This window comes from Scophthalmus maximus, chromosome 14, assembly GCF_022379125.1.
Source record: "Scophthalmus maximus strain ysfricsl-2021 chromosome 14, ASM2237912v1, whole genome shotgun sequence".
NCBI classification, from domain to species: Eukaryota; Metazoa; Chordata; class Actinopteri; order Pleuronectiformes; family Scophthalmidae; genus Scophthalmus; species Scophthalmus maximus.
This window is the reverse complement of record NC_061528.1, coordinates 15200957-15216625: the sequence shown is the minus strand read 5'-3', so window position 1 is coordinate 15216625 and position 15669 is coordinate 15200957. Positions and strand designations below refer to the sequence as shown.

At 40.4% G+C, this 15669-nt stretch overlaps 1 protein-coding gene across 2 annotated transcripts in view; it reads right to left on the bottom strand.

Annotated features, from left to right (window-relative positions):
- Positions 1-15669, bottom strand: part of thsd7ba (thrombospondin, type I, domain containing 7Ba) — a 165477-nt gene that overhangs the window by 38040 nt on the left and 111768 nt on the right. For both annotated transcript variants that reach the window (XM_047337196.1, XM_035603676.2), the window contains exons 11-14: positions 15168-15283; positions 14163-14295; positions 12775-12878; positions 5535-5726 (exon numbers count right to left, since the gene is read on the bottom strand). In XM_047337196.1, coding sequence (XP_047193152.1) covers positions 5535-5726; positions 12775-12878; positions 14163-14295; positions 15168-15283 — 545 coding nt within the window. The remainder of the gene's footprint in view (positions 1-5534; positions 5727-12774; positions 12879-14162; positions 14296-15167; positions 15284-15669) is intronic.

Sequence of the window (15669 nt, the reverse complement as noted above, 5' to 3'; positions counted from 1 at the left end):
TCTTTGTGAGCACGCTAGCATTTACCTCACAGCGCCGCCCAGAGACTCCTTGGTCTTGTTACTATATTACATTTGCAGTATCAGCAGGGGACAACCCCAGCTCAAGTCAGACCACTGACCAAGTGATTCAACGTAACTCACCAGTTACCAGTCAAATCTGACTGAGTAAGGTTGTTACAGCTAATCTAAAATAATTAATAAACTGAGTAAGGGCATTTTTTTGTGTGTGAATCAATCGCTGGACACGAATTATCATAACCTTGATTTCAATGGAAACAAACAAGATATGACCTATTTAAGGAACAGCAGGTATTAATGTTGCTTTTATGTTCATACAGTGTTGAAGGGGATATTTTCTTATGGTGTGGTACAAACCAATCCCTCTGCAACCAACACAACAGAGCTAGTCAACACTTGCAAAATGCCAAGTGTGGCTTTCATGAACTGCAGCCCACAGAGAATAAGGAAAGTACTACGTAATTGTCATAATTAAGGCACACACACACACACACACACACACACACACACACACACACACACACACACACACACACACACACACACACACACACACACACACACACACACACACACACACACACACACACACACACACACACACACACACACACACACACACACACACACACACACACGAGGCCCGGTGAACGCGCCACTGTTTTACTAATCCTGCTCTACTTGTGCACCCGTATTTGCTTCATGGATCCTGGGTGTCCCCTGGCTCCCGTGTGCCAAGTGACAGCCCATCTGTTTCTGAAGTGGGTCTGATTGCAAACATTCCTCACAGAGTGTGAACTCACTGCTGTCGCACGGCAATTCACACACAATCTGTTCAATCTACGCCGCTGCTGGTGGTTGATTGAAGAGTGCGAGCGCAACATCACTTAACTTTGACAACTACATCACTTGCAATATCACCGCACATTGGCAGGCAGACGCCACGAGAAATCTGCGTTCGGGCCTGTGATAGCCAACTTGTTTTAGCGGTATTAATGCATGGCATCAATATTCATAATGATCCCCTGCGTGATATTTGTTGTGCTGCCGATGACCCATTAACTGTCATGATGTTGTGCAGTGTGCTTTGTCCCTTTAAAGTGTGCGTCATGCATTTTGCATCCACCAGTATGTCTGCTGGGGTCTGTGTGACGTAAATTTCATCATGACTGTCTGAGCTGAAAAGCAAAAATTGACACGGAATTTGAAAAGAGGGCTGTGTGAGGGAGTCTGCTGCTACCCTCTCCCCTAAAATTCCTGGTTAAATCAATACAAAGACAACAGTAACACAACACAACAACTACGTGCCTGTGATGACCGCAGCTGTCCATGGAAATGTCTGTGAGAAAAGGACTAACATTGTACTTGCGAAATGACAAGGTTGTGGACGAAACACCTTGACAGACATGTCAATAGAGAGACAATAGATAACTGATCACCCCTTCTGTGAAACATCAACTTGAACCTTAATTTCCTCCACTCGACTGGATGGAGAGATTCAAAAAAAAAGACAGCTGTTCGACAACCACAGCTGATGCAGAATCATGTTTCATTTTTCAGAAATGCACACCTTTAATAGCTGGTAATTAGATTTGCAAGACACATTATCACCTTGATGCTTGATGAATAGCCTGAATTGATGTGTGTGTGTGTGTTGGTTTCTGAACCTAAATCTTAAGGGATGTTTTCTGACTGTCTGACACAGAATGGGAGTCGCTTTCAGTGCAGTCGGTGTTACCGAGGAGAGAGTGACGTGCAGAGGAAACGACTGACTGGTTGTGAAAATTGGACTTGAATCTGTTTTCAAGGACAAACCAAAAGATACAACTGTTCCAACGATGACACGAGAGCTTCACAACAAAGATACATCACAAACTACTCACACAATGTAATGTGTGCCAATAGTGTTGACAGTATAAATGATTCCGTTAAATTTAACATCAATATTTTTTTCTAATTCTGCAAGTTACAATATCTATAGTTCACAACACATATAAATCAGTATTCCCAGAACATTTGAGTCATAAAAGAATAAGCCTCTCTATTCTGTTGCAGTCCAGCTCTCCTGAAATATAAAGCCTAATATTAAATCCATGTACTGTGAAATATGTCTATAATAAATCCTATAGAAATCCTTCTCAGTCTAGTGCTATACTCCATGGTCCGTTATAAGTATAATTTATTTTCCCCATCACCTTTCTTGGAAGTTTGAGTGGATCCTCTGGAGTTGACTTCAATCAATTAGTCAAATAATGTTCAGGTATAAAGCACACATTTTATAAAACATAAAATAAGACAAATAATGGGCAGAGAACAAAGTCAATCTTGAAGATTTAAAACAGCAATAAATTAGAAATAAGATAAAACAGAAAAAAGAAAAATCAGTCATCCTCCCATTAGTGTGGAGACATCGGTATAATTGCATGCAACAAAGGAATGTGAGTGGCATCCTCTGTGCTGCTTTTGAAGACACAGAGTTTACAGCTGTTTACATGGGGTGACGTTGACATTGCAACATGTCATGATAGAATAAAATGAGAAACTTATTTGTGTGTTGCTGAGATGAGAATATGAGGCTTTCAATCCATTTTTTCATATTAAAATCCTATTTAGCTCTCACGATCCCTATTTTTGATCCAGACCAAAAGTCACAGAAAAAAATCATGTAAAGTAATGCTAAAAATCTAGACACATATGCACAGAACGTTGAGAAACTCATAGCAACCATTTTCAACAACATGAAACACAATTCAAACACCAAGCAACTATATGAGTATATGAAATAAACTTGGGCTGCAACTAACGTTTTTTTTCATTATCGATTAATCATGTTGATTATTTTCTCGATTAATTGTTTGGTCCATAAAATGTCATAAAATGGTGAAAAATGTCGTTCGCGTTTCCCAAACCCCAAGATGTTGTTTTGTTTTGTCCACACACAAAACATATTTAGTTCACTGTCATAGAGGAGCAAAGAAACCAGAAAATAGTCACATTTAAGAAGCTGAAATAATAGAATATTGACTTTTTTCCATAAAAAACTACTTGAAACGATGAATCATTATCAAAATAGTTTTAATTTAATTTAGTATTCGATGACTATTGGATTGATCGATTAACTGTTGCAGCCCTAAAATAAACATGATAACTGATATCCATTTATGACGAGACTAATAAATAATGGCAACAACACAAGCTACTATCTGAGTTCTCCGATTCCAACAGTGTGTTTCTGATCACTCTACGACCAACTCCCACCAAACCAGCGGCCGAAGAAGACATGAAATTAGACAGCGACAAACATAAACATTAGTCTTACAGTTAATGTTTAGTCACAACCCTAACCCCTTTGTCAAGTTGTGTTTTAACCAGTACATCAGCTCCAGTTGGCTAGCACAAATGCTGCTCGTTTTTATATATAAATAAGATTTACATCAATTAAAGATTGTACTGTACATGTTGATGTAAATTGCATGCATGATTCCGGAAGAGCAACAAGCACCTCTGACCAATCAATTAGTGGGACAAATACGGATCAATTTTCTGAACTGCATATACTTACATGGAGTCATTACGTTGTCAAATGTATGTGACGGGAATGACTAGCAATTTGTTTTCCATTATAACCTCCACCGAGGAGTTTTGCTCTCGCCCGCGTCCGTTTGTTCGTCGGCAGGATAACGCAAAAAACACTAAACGGACTTCCACTAAACCTGGTGGAGGGATAGGACATGGGCCGAGAAAGAGCCCATCATTTTGGTGCTGGAATATTTTGAAGCTGATTTCCCAAGGAATAATTCATGGATCTTGATGAAAACCGCCAAGCATATTTGGGGGACTGATAACTACGAGTGTGTGCAATTCGGTGTGGATTGGTTGAATTTAAGGGAACTGTTGGTAGGGAATGCGTTCAATTTATTATTATTAGTGCCAAGCAAGTTGTCTATCTTATGGTCAGACTCTAACACTAAGTATGGGTGAAGGAAAACAGTAATGATTGAAGAGAGAAAGTCGGCGGCTGTCTGTGGGTTGTGTGGGGCCCTGCAGTATCATCAGAACCACCAGTTCACTTCATCTGCATGTCTTTAGACTGTGGGAGCGAACATGTAGATGCCGCACAGGAAGGCAGCAGCTGTCCTGTGGACTCAAGAACATTCTTGCTTCAAAGTCACAGTGCTAAACACCCATGACGTCCTCAGAGAGACGGAATGTCAGGCACTGTACATGCTCGTAAACCAGCGAATACACAATCACAGGGGCTCCTGAGATTTATGTGACACCAAACCTGTAAAGTACAAATTCAATGATTTTGATGTGTGCGTGTGTGTGTGTGTGTGTGTGTGTGGGAGAGGGGGCAGAGTGCTGAGGCGTGGCAGCCCATTTTATGTCTTTCTCCTCTCGAGCCCTCAGATTGTAAACACATCGTCGTTATGGGTGATAAGTGTATGATACGAGGCGGGTTGTTAAATTGTTGTTAAAATGACAAGACAAAAATTATATATACGGTACTCAGCGACCACCTGTCATAATGTGGAGACTAGACAATTATAGTCCTTGTGTTGTGTACTTTTACTCAAAGATCTTGCAAATGTCCCCTCTTATTGCTGTGTATCAGTAACAGGACTACTGTGTTTGTAACTGTTGCAATGCCGGCCAGTGTTCTCCCTTCGAATCGGTATGAATTGAAACTGTAAGAGAGCCTTTACTTCTGCCATTCCGAATGGCATGCTGACCTCCGTCTGTGAGAATTGTCTTTATATTTCATGCTCTACTACCGAAAAGTCATCCGTTAAACATTCCTCTGGGGCTCCAAAATTACATTCAGTTTGGATACAGAATTTAATGTAATACATCTCTCGGTAGCTTATCTAAGCAGAGGCCTGGGTAAACTGCCAACATCTTAACCCCATGCCAGTGTAAAAACCACCGTGGGTTCTCTTTCCATCAATTAATTTTAAGTGTTGAAGTTGGCAAAAACAGAGCTGAAATACAGAGTTATTCTGACCACTACCACAAACTGAACGTGAGCACGAGCTCCTCTCAAAGAAACCCACCGCTGAGCTATGGCTGATTTCATATCTTGGATTCGGAGAGCATTATAGAAGGAGACAGGGTGTGTTTACTACAACCCCTCTGGCACCGGATCAAATATTCATAAAGACAGATAGTATCCAGCCCGGTCTGCAACCGCTGCATGTAATTCAGATTTTACTCTGCACTGAAATAACAGATTACAAGCAGCAACAGACCTTATTTACACCGAACACAACACTACAGGGACAGTGAAACGTTACAGCATCAGAACTACAGTGAGAGAGAAGGTTGGGCAGGATTACATTATGTTTTTCCTAAGCAGGGGGGCATTTCAGCAGACGAAGAATGCGCTGCTGTTGCAACAATTCTGAAGATTAATCCCTTCCAATCAATGCGAGAACGCAAAGAGACACAAGAGGACAGTCCGAAGATGAAACCGTCGCCTTGAGTGATATTTGTGTGAATAAGAGTGGAGCCGTTACCTGTGAGTGAGCGCCTGCGGCTTGTGGAAGTGCCACATCCTGTGCATTCGGAGTACTTGGACCATGCGGTTAGGGTGCAGTCATCCTTGCAAGCCACCCGACACTCTCTAAACTGAGGGGGCAAGGGGCCAGCCCATCGCAGGCACTGTGTCATATTGGCCGACTCACCGCTCTCCCCGACACAACTGACTCCTGCAAACACAGGGTGAGGCAGGAATGTCACTTCATTTATACAAAAAAATAAGCTTAGAAAAAAAACAGAAAACACACCTCACCAAATTGCCAGCCAGTCACTTCTGCAGTTGACATGTTAAACTCAATACAGGCATTGTTATGGTCATTTGTGCTATACTGAGTCTGATTTAAGCACAATTTCACTTTCATATTCACAGTTGAATATTTGGTTGGGAGGTTTTTATAGTCCAGTCACAGAACAAAGTGATAGTTATGCAGAATACGCCTGCGCTGCTTTAAAGTTAAGATCTATTGAAATGCTAATTCAACCTTCAAGCAAAACACCTTTATCAGACTCCTTAAGATAAGTGTGATTTATTGAATGAAACAAGACATTCATAATAGCAGATCAACATCAAAGTGAAATACTTCTGACAGAATGATGTATATACTATCTAATCCAGGTACTGGTATCTGATTACAGGGGAACAAAGACATCACCACCCCCTGCTGTACTATGCTAACTGCCACGAGTGATTATGTGTGCGAGAATAATTATTCAGAACACACAAAAAGACCTAGGTGGGTTAACTGGTCTGATGTAGCACTCAATTAACTGGAAGCAGACTTTTAGTCGAGTGAGGCGACTTGTTCTTTTGCAATTTTTTCACATCTCTTTCGGCGAAATGGAAACTGTCAACGAAGTGAGGTAGCTGTTTGCCAGAAAGGGAAACAGGTTGTTGTAGTTAAGGGGAAACTGTCGTCTGAATAATAAAAAATAAAAAAAAACCTTACTGTGATTCCCCTTGCATGTTGAGGCTTATAGTGCTTTCATCAAACCAAACGGCAACAGCATTTATGAAATGCTGAGAAACAGCGGAAATACATTATTGGTTTTTAATCGTAATAGGACCATTTGTCTGAGACAAAGGGAGGGAGGTAATGCCTGATAAACAGTTGAATTGATTATTATATTGCATAAAGTTTATGCATTGTTCCATATCCTGGTACAATTAACACAACCAGCTGCGCACATGATGATAGTTAGTGTCACATGAACTCTTATTAGCATGCAAATATATGCAGTATTGTGCTCTAAAATCTAATTATTAACTCTACAGAGGAGACCTGCTCTACATTGTCACTACTTTCAAGATGTAGACACACAAATTCTAATGTCTTACACTTCATGTCTCACAGTAACGAGTCGAAAAGAGGAAAAAGAAAAAAGGCACCGTGAATTTGCAGGACGTTAAAAGTGATTAATGCTTTGAATCAAGTGGCACACAATAATCAGCAGATCCACAAGGTGGGGAAGGTATGATTTCCCTGCTTCTGAAATGTAATAATTCAGTGGATATTGTACTTGGCATTCGTGTCTGCAGGACTAATTCATCGGTTCGTGCTAGTTCAACCCCCCGACAAAGAAGGGGAAGCAACATAAATGGAGAGCCACAAAAATAGTAATCAGCGCAGTCTGATTTAATTACGGGCAGAAAAGTCAAATTAGACACAAACGAGGAAGTGTGAGGACACACTGTCCCTGCAGCGAGCTGGCTGAGGGGAGGGCTGGTGGTGGGTGGCTCTGTAGCTTTGTCATGCGCCACAGATTAGACAGGAGCAGCCGACCGGACTGCAGCTTCCCTACGAGCAGACAGACACACAAACACACTGCACAGCACAGAGCAACGTTCACATAGATCGTTCGGTCTCGCTTGCACACACGCTGGGATTTAAGTAAAGCAATGCTACGGAAACTTCTCCTCCTCCGTACGCCTCGACATCTTTGAGGATTCACTGATCTACAAACATGTCTTTTTTTATCCATTGTATTGATTTCTATTTGAATTTTAAATTTTGCCCTCTAACCCCCCCCCCCCAAAAAAAAAACTGTTGGGTTTCTACATGCTGAGAATGTGTGGGAGGGTCATTTACATACGAGGCCTTTACAAAAGGCACTGCCAAGGGAGATGATAGCTGTTATTAACTTGTCTTTCTGTAACACGCACCATCACAGCAATTGTGAATCACAACCGAAACACTTTCATTTTTCATTGTACATGTTTAGGTCAAACACTGATATTATTATGAAGAACGTTGGGGAACTTTGAAGGTGAATCTTATTTCCCTTTTAAAAAATCCAAAACTAATCATTAACAACTGCTACAGTATTAGTCCAATTACGACCACTGTGGGAATAATGCTATGTTGGCATTTACCCTGGATGGTCTTCTCTCCTTACCCAACCTGCTCCACCAGTGACAACCCCATTCTGTCACTGCCAGTGTCTTTTATTAGCAGAGCTCAGCACAGCAAGTACTGACATTCCGATTTTTTAACTGGGAGCCATCCATTTTTTTAAGCATAATTATTCCAGCCTCTGGTTGCCCATGTCTATTTGTGCGGCCTTTCACATCATCTCCGCTCACAAGCGGTAACAACTTTCGTCACGGTATCTCTGCGACTGACAGGGATCAGCTCTAATTACGCCGCTGCTTAGAAAGGTGAACATCTTTGAGGTTGAAAGGGAAAAACTTTGAAGAGGCTTTGTCACACTCCAGGTTTTTTTAAAACATTTTCTCGGGGTAAGGCTGTAGACTTTGAGACGAAGAGGACATTCTTTAAATATCATAGTCGAGTTCCCTTTTCTATTATTATCTTGTATAAAACCATCCCCCCGAGCATGTCACATTATCTATCATTATCTTTAATACTAAGTTTTTCAGCCACATAAATCCCCCTCCAATCACGCATAATATTCCATCCTAATTCAGTCAGATTGCCCTTAAAATATTCTTCTATGGGATGCCCAATGGAGAGTAATGTGGATTGGCTTTACCGTGGCCGTTAGGTCACAATTTTTCATCTAAAAGATGATCAGCATAACTAATTTTATAGTGAGTAATTTCTCAGTACAGTTCCAGGGGTTATGAGCCACAATATAGGCTGAGTAAAGACACAGTGTACAGTAGTCTGCGTGAAATCCATTAGCTCATAGTTACCTCCAAGGTATGAGCTAGAACTTTGCATGTTTCTCCAGAGTCGCTTGTTGTATCCAGTCAAACATTTTCCTTTTGGCAAGATTAGAATTCATCTTTTGAAATCCCTCTGTCTAATTAGCTATACCACTTCTCCTTTTGAGGCTGTAGGGACAAACAACCATTCATCCTCACATACACTATGGGCAATTGAGAGTCGGCCATTAATCTAACGTGCATGTCTACGGGAGGAAGCTGGCGTGCCCAGAGGAAACCTTCAGGATGAACATGTAAACTCCACACTGAAGGGCCCCGGGCTGGCCGACAGGTTCAAATCCAGAGCCTTCTTGCTGCGAGGTGATGGTGCGAACCACAGCACCACCACCCTCTTCTCCAAACCTCTCTCATTTAATGCCTCTTATACCGATGACCCCCAGCATGTCAGGTCAGGGTATGCATCATAATCCTCACCTTATTCTACACTTGGTCGGACATTAGCATTCATTCTACACGCAGCCTTTTGTTCGACTTGGGGCCAGAGACACACTGAGATGGGAGGAAACATTTACTCACGCCAAGGGCATGTTGGCTTTGTAAACCCCAAACCTATTTGCTTTCTTGTTTCCAAACCTTGGCAATGATTCTAACCGGACTCTACACGTCTGAGCCTGGAGATCACAATCAAGTATCCAGCAAACTGACTAGTTTTGACTGGGCTGAAAATCCCTGCTGGCTCCTAGAACAATTCTGTAACTGCTACTTGAATGTTTCATCATCACCAGCCATCTGTTTCCCAGAGTTACACAATATTTCGACTAATACTTCTGGTTTTTAGAACCAGAACTCCTGTAATTCCCCCCAGTAGGAGCAACTTTGGCAACTGACTTACTGCTTGCCTCGAAGAAAATACAGTAGTTTCTACAATGTGTGCCTGGTTTCACCTCTCAGCTAGAGCCCAACTGATAATACTAACAAAAAAAACTAAAATAGGTGTACTTTTTATCAGGGGCGACACAATACAGTCTGCTTAAAGTACATGCTTTGACGCTGTAACATCTACCACCTTGTGCCAATGCAAACCCCATTTCCAAAGCATATATGGGAAATACTTCCATTCAGCAACATCTGGACTCAGCATGAGTACAAACAAAATCAGTGGAAACGTGTAAATGGGGAATACATACAGATGTGCATTGCATGACAGGAATAGAGGCAAAGGTAAGCTGACAATGTTACAACAACTGAGATCTGGTTACTTGTGAAACCAGTCTGCCTCAGGTGTGGCACAGAGTCTCGGCTTATTACCGAAGCAAATGTCAGAGCAGTCAGACCGGAAAACGGTTCTTCTGGCTGTTTGTGGCCACAAGACAGAAAGTCATAATTACAACCCCAAAAAGCACAGCGCTGCAGGACTGTGTCACCATGTTCACACTTACTGCGGGGATGATTAGGAAGTTTAATAAACAGTATCCATTTTAACCATATTTTTTTAACGTGGTAGTTTTCAATTGTAAATCATCGTAAATGTTTCATTCCCATACAAGTACTTATTTTAAAAATGAATGACAATTGCCTATGAATACAAATGATAGAGATGACTACTGTGAGGCAATCAATTAATTATTTACACGTGCTGTACGGTTAGTTGATCATTTTTAAATCGCTATCTAATTGTTTATTAATGAATGGAAACAGGTTTGTGTGGAGTGGCGGTAAAAAAACTATTACTCTTGTATTGCCTTGCAGTCTGATGGGTTGTCACTTCTGTAGGTCTGCCTAATTATTCAGCAAACATGTAGCATGAACTAATGATGCGGTTCGTTTACACAGCAAACGGCTCATAGCAGTGATGGGAATGTGTATTCCACAGCATACGTTTAACTGTTGATGCACTTACGTGCCTGCTGCAAACTAGTTTAATCTAAAGCTGTGTTGATATAGAAACAAGGCGTGTTTCTGAAGGGCATCACCTGAGCAAAGCTTGCCACACTATTTCACTGTGCAATAACCCATCGCTTTAAAAAAAACAAAAACGTACTAAATAAGTGTAAACTGTGTATTACTGCCAATAGACATGCAGAAAGTAACGCATTTACTTATACATGATATTAAAATTAGTAAAGACAAGCATTTTTCTCTATAAGTTTAGAAGCGTAAAACTCTTACAATAAGATGCTACCAAAGAAACATAGGTAGAATCAGGAAACAGCGAGCATGTTTTTGTACTGGAACCTGACTTGAATGTTTGACATGATAATACTGCGCAGCTTCCTTGTTGTGTCGTGTGTCTTAATGAACAGGAAATCAATAGAATCTAAAATCAATAGAAATCATTGAGGTAGATACCATCTGACACGCGCACGGGAGGTGACTACAGCAACCTCCATTGAACACTGGAACACAATATTGCATAGTGTAAAAGTAACTTAACTTTATGGTATGGAAGTTTGAATAAAAAAAGAATACAACAAAAAGAGGAGAAATTAGTATTCTAAAATGGAAAATATAACATTTTTAAAGCCTAATGTTTTATCATAATTGAATGCACAGTATAAGTTCAGAATATTGCATTGATATTGCAATTCATTACATGAAAACTGCAAAGATTCTGCACAACATGAAGACAGTTAAAAGCAAAAAAGAGAGCTACAAAATTGTGTAGAATGTGTTGTCATATCTAAATCAGATGGTATTATACTTGCTGGCGGAAGATTTAATATAGAGGGCTCTGGCGGGGAAATGCAGAATCTTGAATGAAATAAATGAGGGACTCATTCAATAACTTCTGTCATTATTCTTTAACATGCCCTTATGTTTCCTAGTTACTTATATGGCCCTATTCCCAATTGCTAAGTTCTAATTATTTCCTAATTGGACATTTCTGTGTCCTTTTCATGAACATTGCCCGGGCGATACACTGAGTGAATGCAAACTCTGGATATAGTTGTTTAAAATCTACAATTAAATAGTGTGTTTTTACCAATTGCAAATTTCTCGAACTCTTAGTTGAGTTTTTCGAAATGTCACAGGTATTTAACTTAATCATTTCCTAATCATATTCAAATAGGGGACTCTAAAGGTCAGTGAGGCTTACTCTTAATCAGCAACACTACAGACACTTTTTACCAAAAAGTCATAAAAATTCAATTGAGAAATGTCAGTCATAATTATACGGCTGAATAAAAGTGAGTAACAGTGAGAGTAAAGAAAAGCTTGAAAGTTTTCCAAGGCAGTGCAGTAAGCCACTATAAACTTGAATAGAATCGCACCAGTAGCCAGAGCAGCCAGTTTCTGGGATTTATTGAGACATTTGCTCGCTTCTAAATGAGACTGAAATGATCCAACTAACACTTAAGCTTTTTAACGATTTGGACCAGTGGCAGTCGCTTCTCCACTCAGGAACTCGCTGTAGCTCTTAAGGAAGGATGGTGCATAGGAATTTTCAAAGTTTCGACTTTAAACAGAAAAAAGTGCGTATATAGAGAGTGTATATGCAATATATACAGTATATTTTAGCCAAATATTCAAATGCCATGTAAATATAGCATCAGTTAACCCTCTAAACTAGGGTTAATGAGAAAATGGAAATGAATTCTGTAAATGATAGTGGTGTTTTCGTGTTACATCATTAATTGGTTGTGTTCTGTTAGCGTGAGCATTTTTCAGTCTTAGTTTTGTGGACCATAAACTTCATAACTCTCTCAATGTCAAATTTTATGTCCCTAGAATCTCAAGCACATATTCATAAATCCATTTGTTTTTCTTTAAACTCGATTGGAAGGGCACTGCAGTTTTTGTAAATGGTTTTATAAACTTTATTTTGCAAGAAAGGTGAGCTTATGGATATCTGACTCCCTGCATCCATTAATAAGAAACTAGTGTTGTGGTGGGATCGTCAAGACAACAAACAGAAAGGCTTGTCTCATTACACTCAACTTAACAAATCGCCGCCGTCTTTTGTTTTCATCACCGGCTTGTTAAAGGAGCAGTTCTGAAAGGGGTATTAGAGATGGAACATCAAAGGTTGAAATTGTAATATAGCAGCAGCTGACGTGTAGAGCATGTAATAGGTCAGGAATAACACTTGCCTCTTGTTTCGAGACCGTTTCCACAGGCTTCACCTGGTCCAGTTAATCCGCGTCGAACTGAATCTGGAACCAGAGTGCAACTGTGCCACTTGTGTGTCCTCCAGCTACACAGAAACATAAAGACAGAGAGATTAGGGTGGCAGATTGATTTACACAGCAGGCAAACGTTTCCCGAAAGCTTGTTGTTCTTTTTTCTTGGTGACTTGAACGACATGCAGCCAACGTGCAACAATGGCAACATGTTAAAATTGCTGCTAAAAGAAAAATACTCATGTCACTACATTTGTGCAGGGCCAACTGGGTTGAGAGAAACAAACGGAGGTGTCAGTCAACGTCACCATCGTGTCATATTCACATACCTTTTCTTTTTTTTTTTTGGAGAGTCACTAGGACCAAAATGATGAATCAGATGAACACAATAAACCCTACATAAAAATATCCTGCATATCCCTTATGAAACTGTCCCTGCTCACGCTGTGAAGCCGTACTGATCTTTGAATTGTTTTTACCCTCTTAAGTTCGTCCTCCTGCTAAGACGTAGAAGCGGATGATGCAACGAATCAGGGCTTTTGGCCTGGTGGTTGGCACGTCGGTCTCACATATTCGAGGCTGCGGTCAGTGCAGTAAAATCATAGCAACAACAACAAAATCGCCTACTGCCCCTTTAAAGGCAGAGGCTCTCGTTCTGCTTGTAGCCAGATAGTTCGGCCAGATTGTTGTATTACACCGGGGTCTGTCTTTGTATCTTGGATATTTTGCCTTTTGTGATTTTCTTTGCCTCGTCACTGATCTGTTATCTCCGTGTTTAGGATCCACCGACCTGACCTCAGTCTTCCTGGAATACAGCCTCAGTCTGTTGCCTCGCCCCTGCTCACAAGCCACCGGCTCTCATTGACTCTTTTAGAAAAAAAAACTTTTTATTAAAACCCTTAAAACGATTCGCTTCGTCCACGAGTCCAAGCCTGACAAAGACCGTAACAGCAACCCTCTCAACTGATTACATACTGTCAAATGTTTTTTTCTTTATAAGAATGATTGAAATCCACATTGTGGAATTTTGCTGAATTGTTATCTTGACTTTAAAAGGTACATGTGTAGGTGGAGACTGACGCTCTATTGATTTCAGTGTGTGTTTGTTTTGCAAATTATCATCCATAAAAGCTACCCTACGATTAAAGTTATGAACCTTCTCTGTGAACACTATGAGGGCTTTACAGAGAAGACTTTTTAGTGTATTTCCATTTCACACCAAATTTAACAAACTAAATTAAAGTTAGTAACATTGCACTGTAAGCAGAATGAGAGTACACGTCAGATGCCATGGTGCCTGATGCTCATACCATCTAAAAAGCACATGCATACCTATAGGTATTGAATGGTGTTATTACCTATACACTGGACACACCGGGAGTGATTCACACTCTCTCTCTTCATACAGTGTGTCGGGACACTCTTGACCTCCATTGGCAGACCTTTGAACGATAATCCTGTATCGAGACTGTGCGGCGGCGGTTTCGTTGTCTGTTGATCATGAAACACATCCGTCACAAAAGGCTGTGTTCAGCGGCAGTTTACTTGCACAGTTGCAAAAAGTTAAATGACTGTTTTCAAGAAGGAAGAGAAAATAAAATGAAAACTGCCGACAAACTGAATAATTTCTGGAACACCAAATAAATTGAGACACAATGAGACCAGTGCTTTCTAATGTCTGGAGGTGATGGCTGGGAAAACAAGTAGAGTCAAAGTTGATGTGATCCTGATTAATGTGCCGCTCCGAGGCTCATTACACAACACTAATTACTAAACATCGAAAATGGTGCAATTAAAAAAGTGATTACATCATCAGCGGGCCCAATGGACTGCAGAATATTTACAGAGACAAGATGCCTGCTCGATTCTTTTAAAAACAATTACATACTTTTCGAATTCAATAGTATTTAGTGCAAGCATATTGAAACTCAGTAAATCTCTATTTTCCCCTTGACGTGCCAGCTTATTGTAATGGACAGTTGACACTATCACTTAAACTTAAATGCAATTATTTTACACACTACAGACACAACGGAACAACACATTTGTCCAAGATTTTTTTTTTTTGTCTGCATAAAAGTTCAACCAAAATTATTCACATTTGGGAAGTTGAAAACAGTAAATACAGTACCTTGTTTGTACCTAATGTGTCATTAGTGCTATTTCAGTTGGGACACAGTTTGGACCTACCCCACTGCTATATATTACCAATGTACCATAATAAAAGATGCTGCTTTAGTACGACATCCTCTGACTCATCTGTAGTTGACATTTTCATGTTGGATATACTGACTTTTCTGGACTTGTGGAGCTATGACACAGTTAACTAAACTAAGTTCATGGAAATTCAAGTAAACATCTACCTGGCGCACAGGTTGACGGGCAGGCCGTCCATTCACTGAAGGGCGTCACAATGCAGTCTTTCTTGCAGGGGAGCAAACAGGGTCGGACGGTGTCCGGACGAGAAGAGTCTGAGCACCTAAACATACAGACAGACAGTTGGTCTTAAACTTTCTTCATCCCCGAGGCGATAAATGATAAACGTCCACAGTCTCGTTGGTACCAGGACAGTGCAGTGAAACAATGCCCTGCCCTTGACATCACTCGTCTCCCCACAGAAAAAAACATGATTGATTACGTGTGTCCCCCGCCTCTATGCTCAAGCAAAAGGTGGACAGATTCAAACAATTTAAAGTCCTCTCACACATTCAAGTGCTTCCAAGGCTACGAATTGCTCGATGAAAAGAAAAATTCCCCCACTATGCCAGCGCACTAAGTGTTTATGTTTTATGGTTCGTAATACTATGTCACTTTTAAAACCAGTCTTAAAAGTGCACTAAATCAATATTCTTTTATATTAACAAT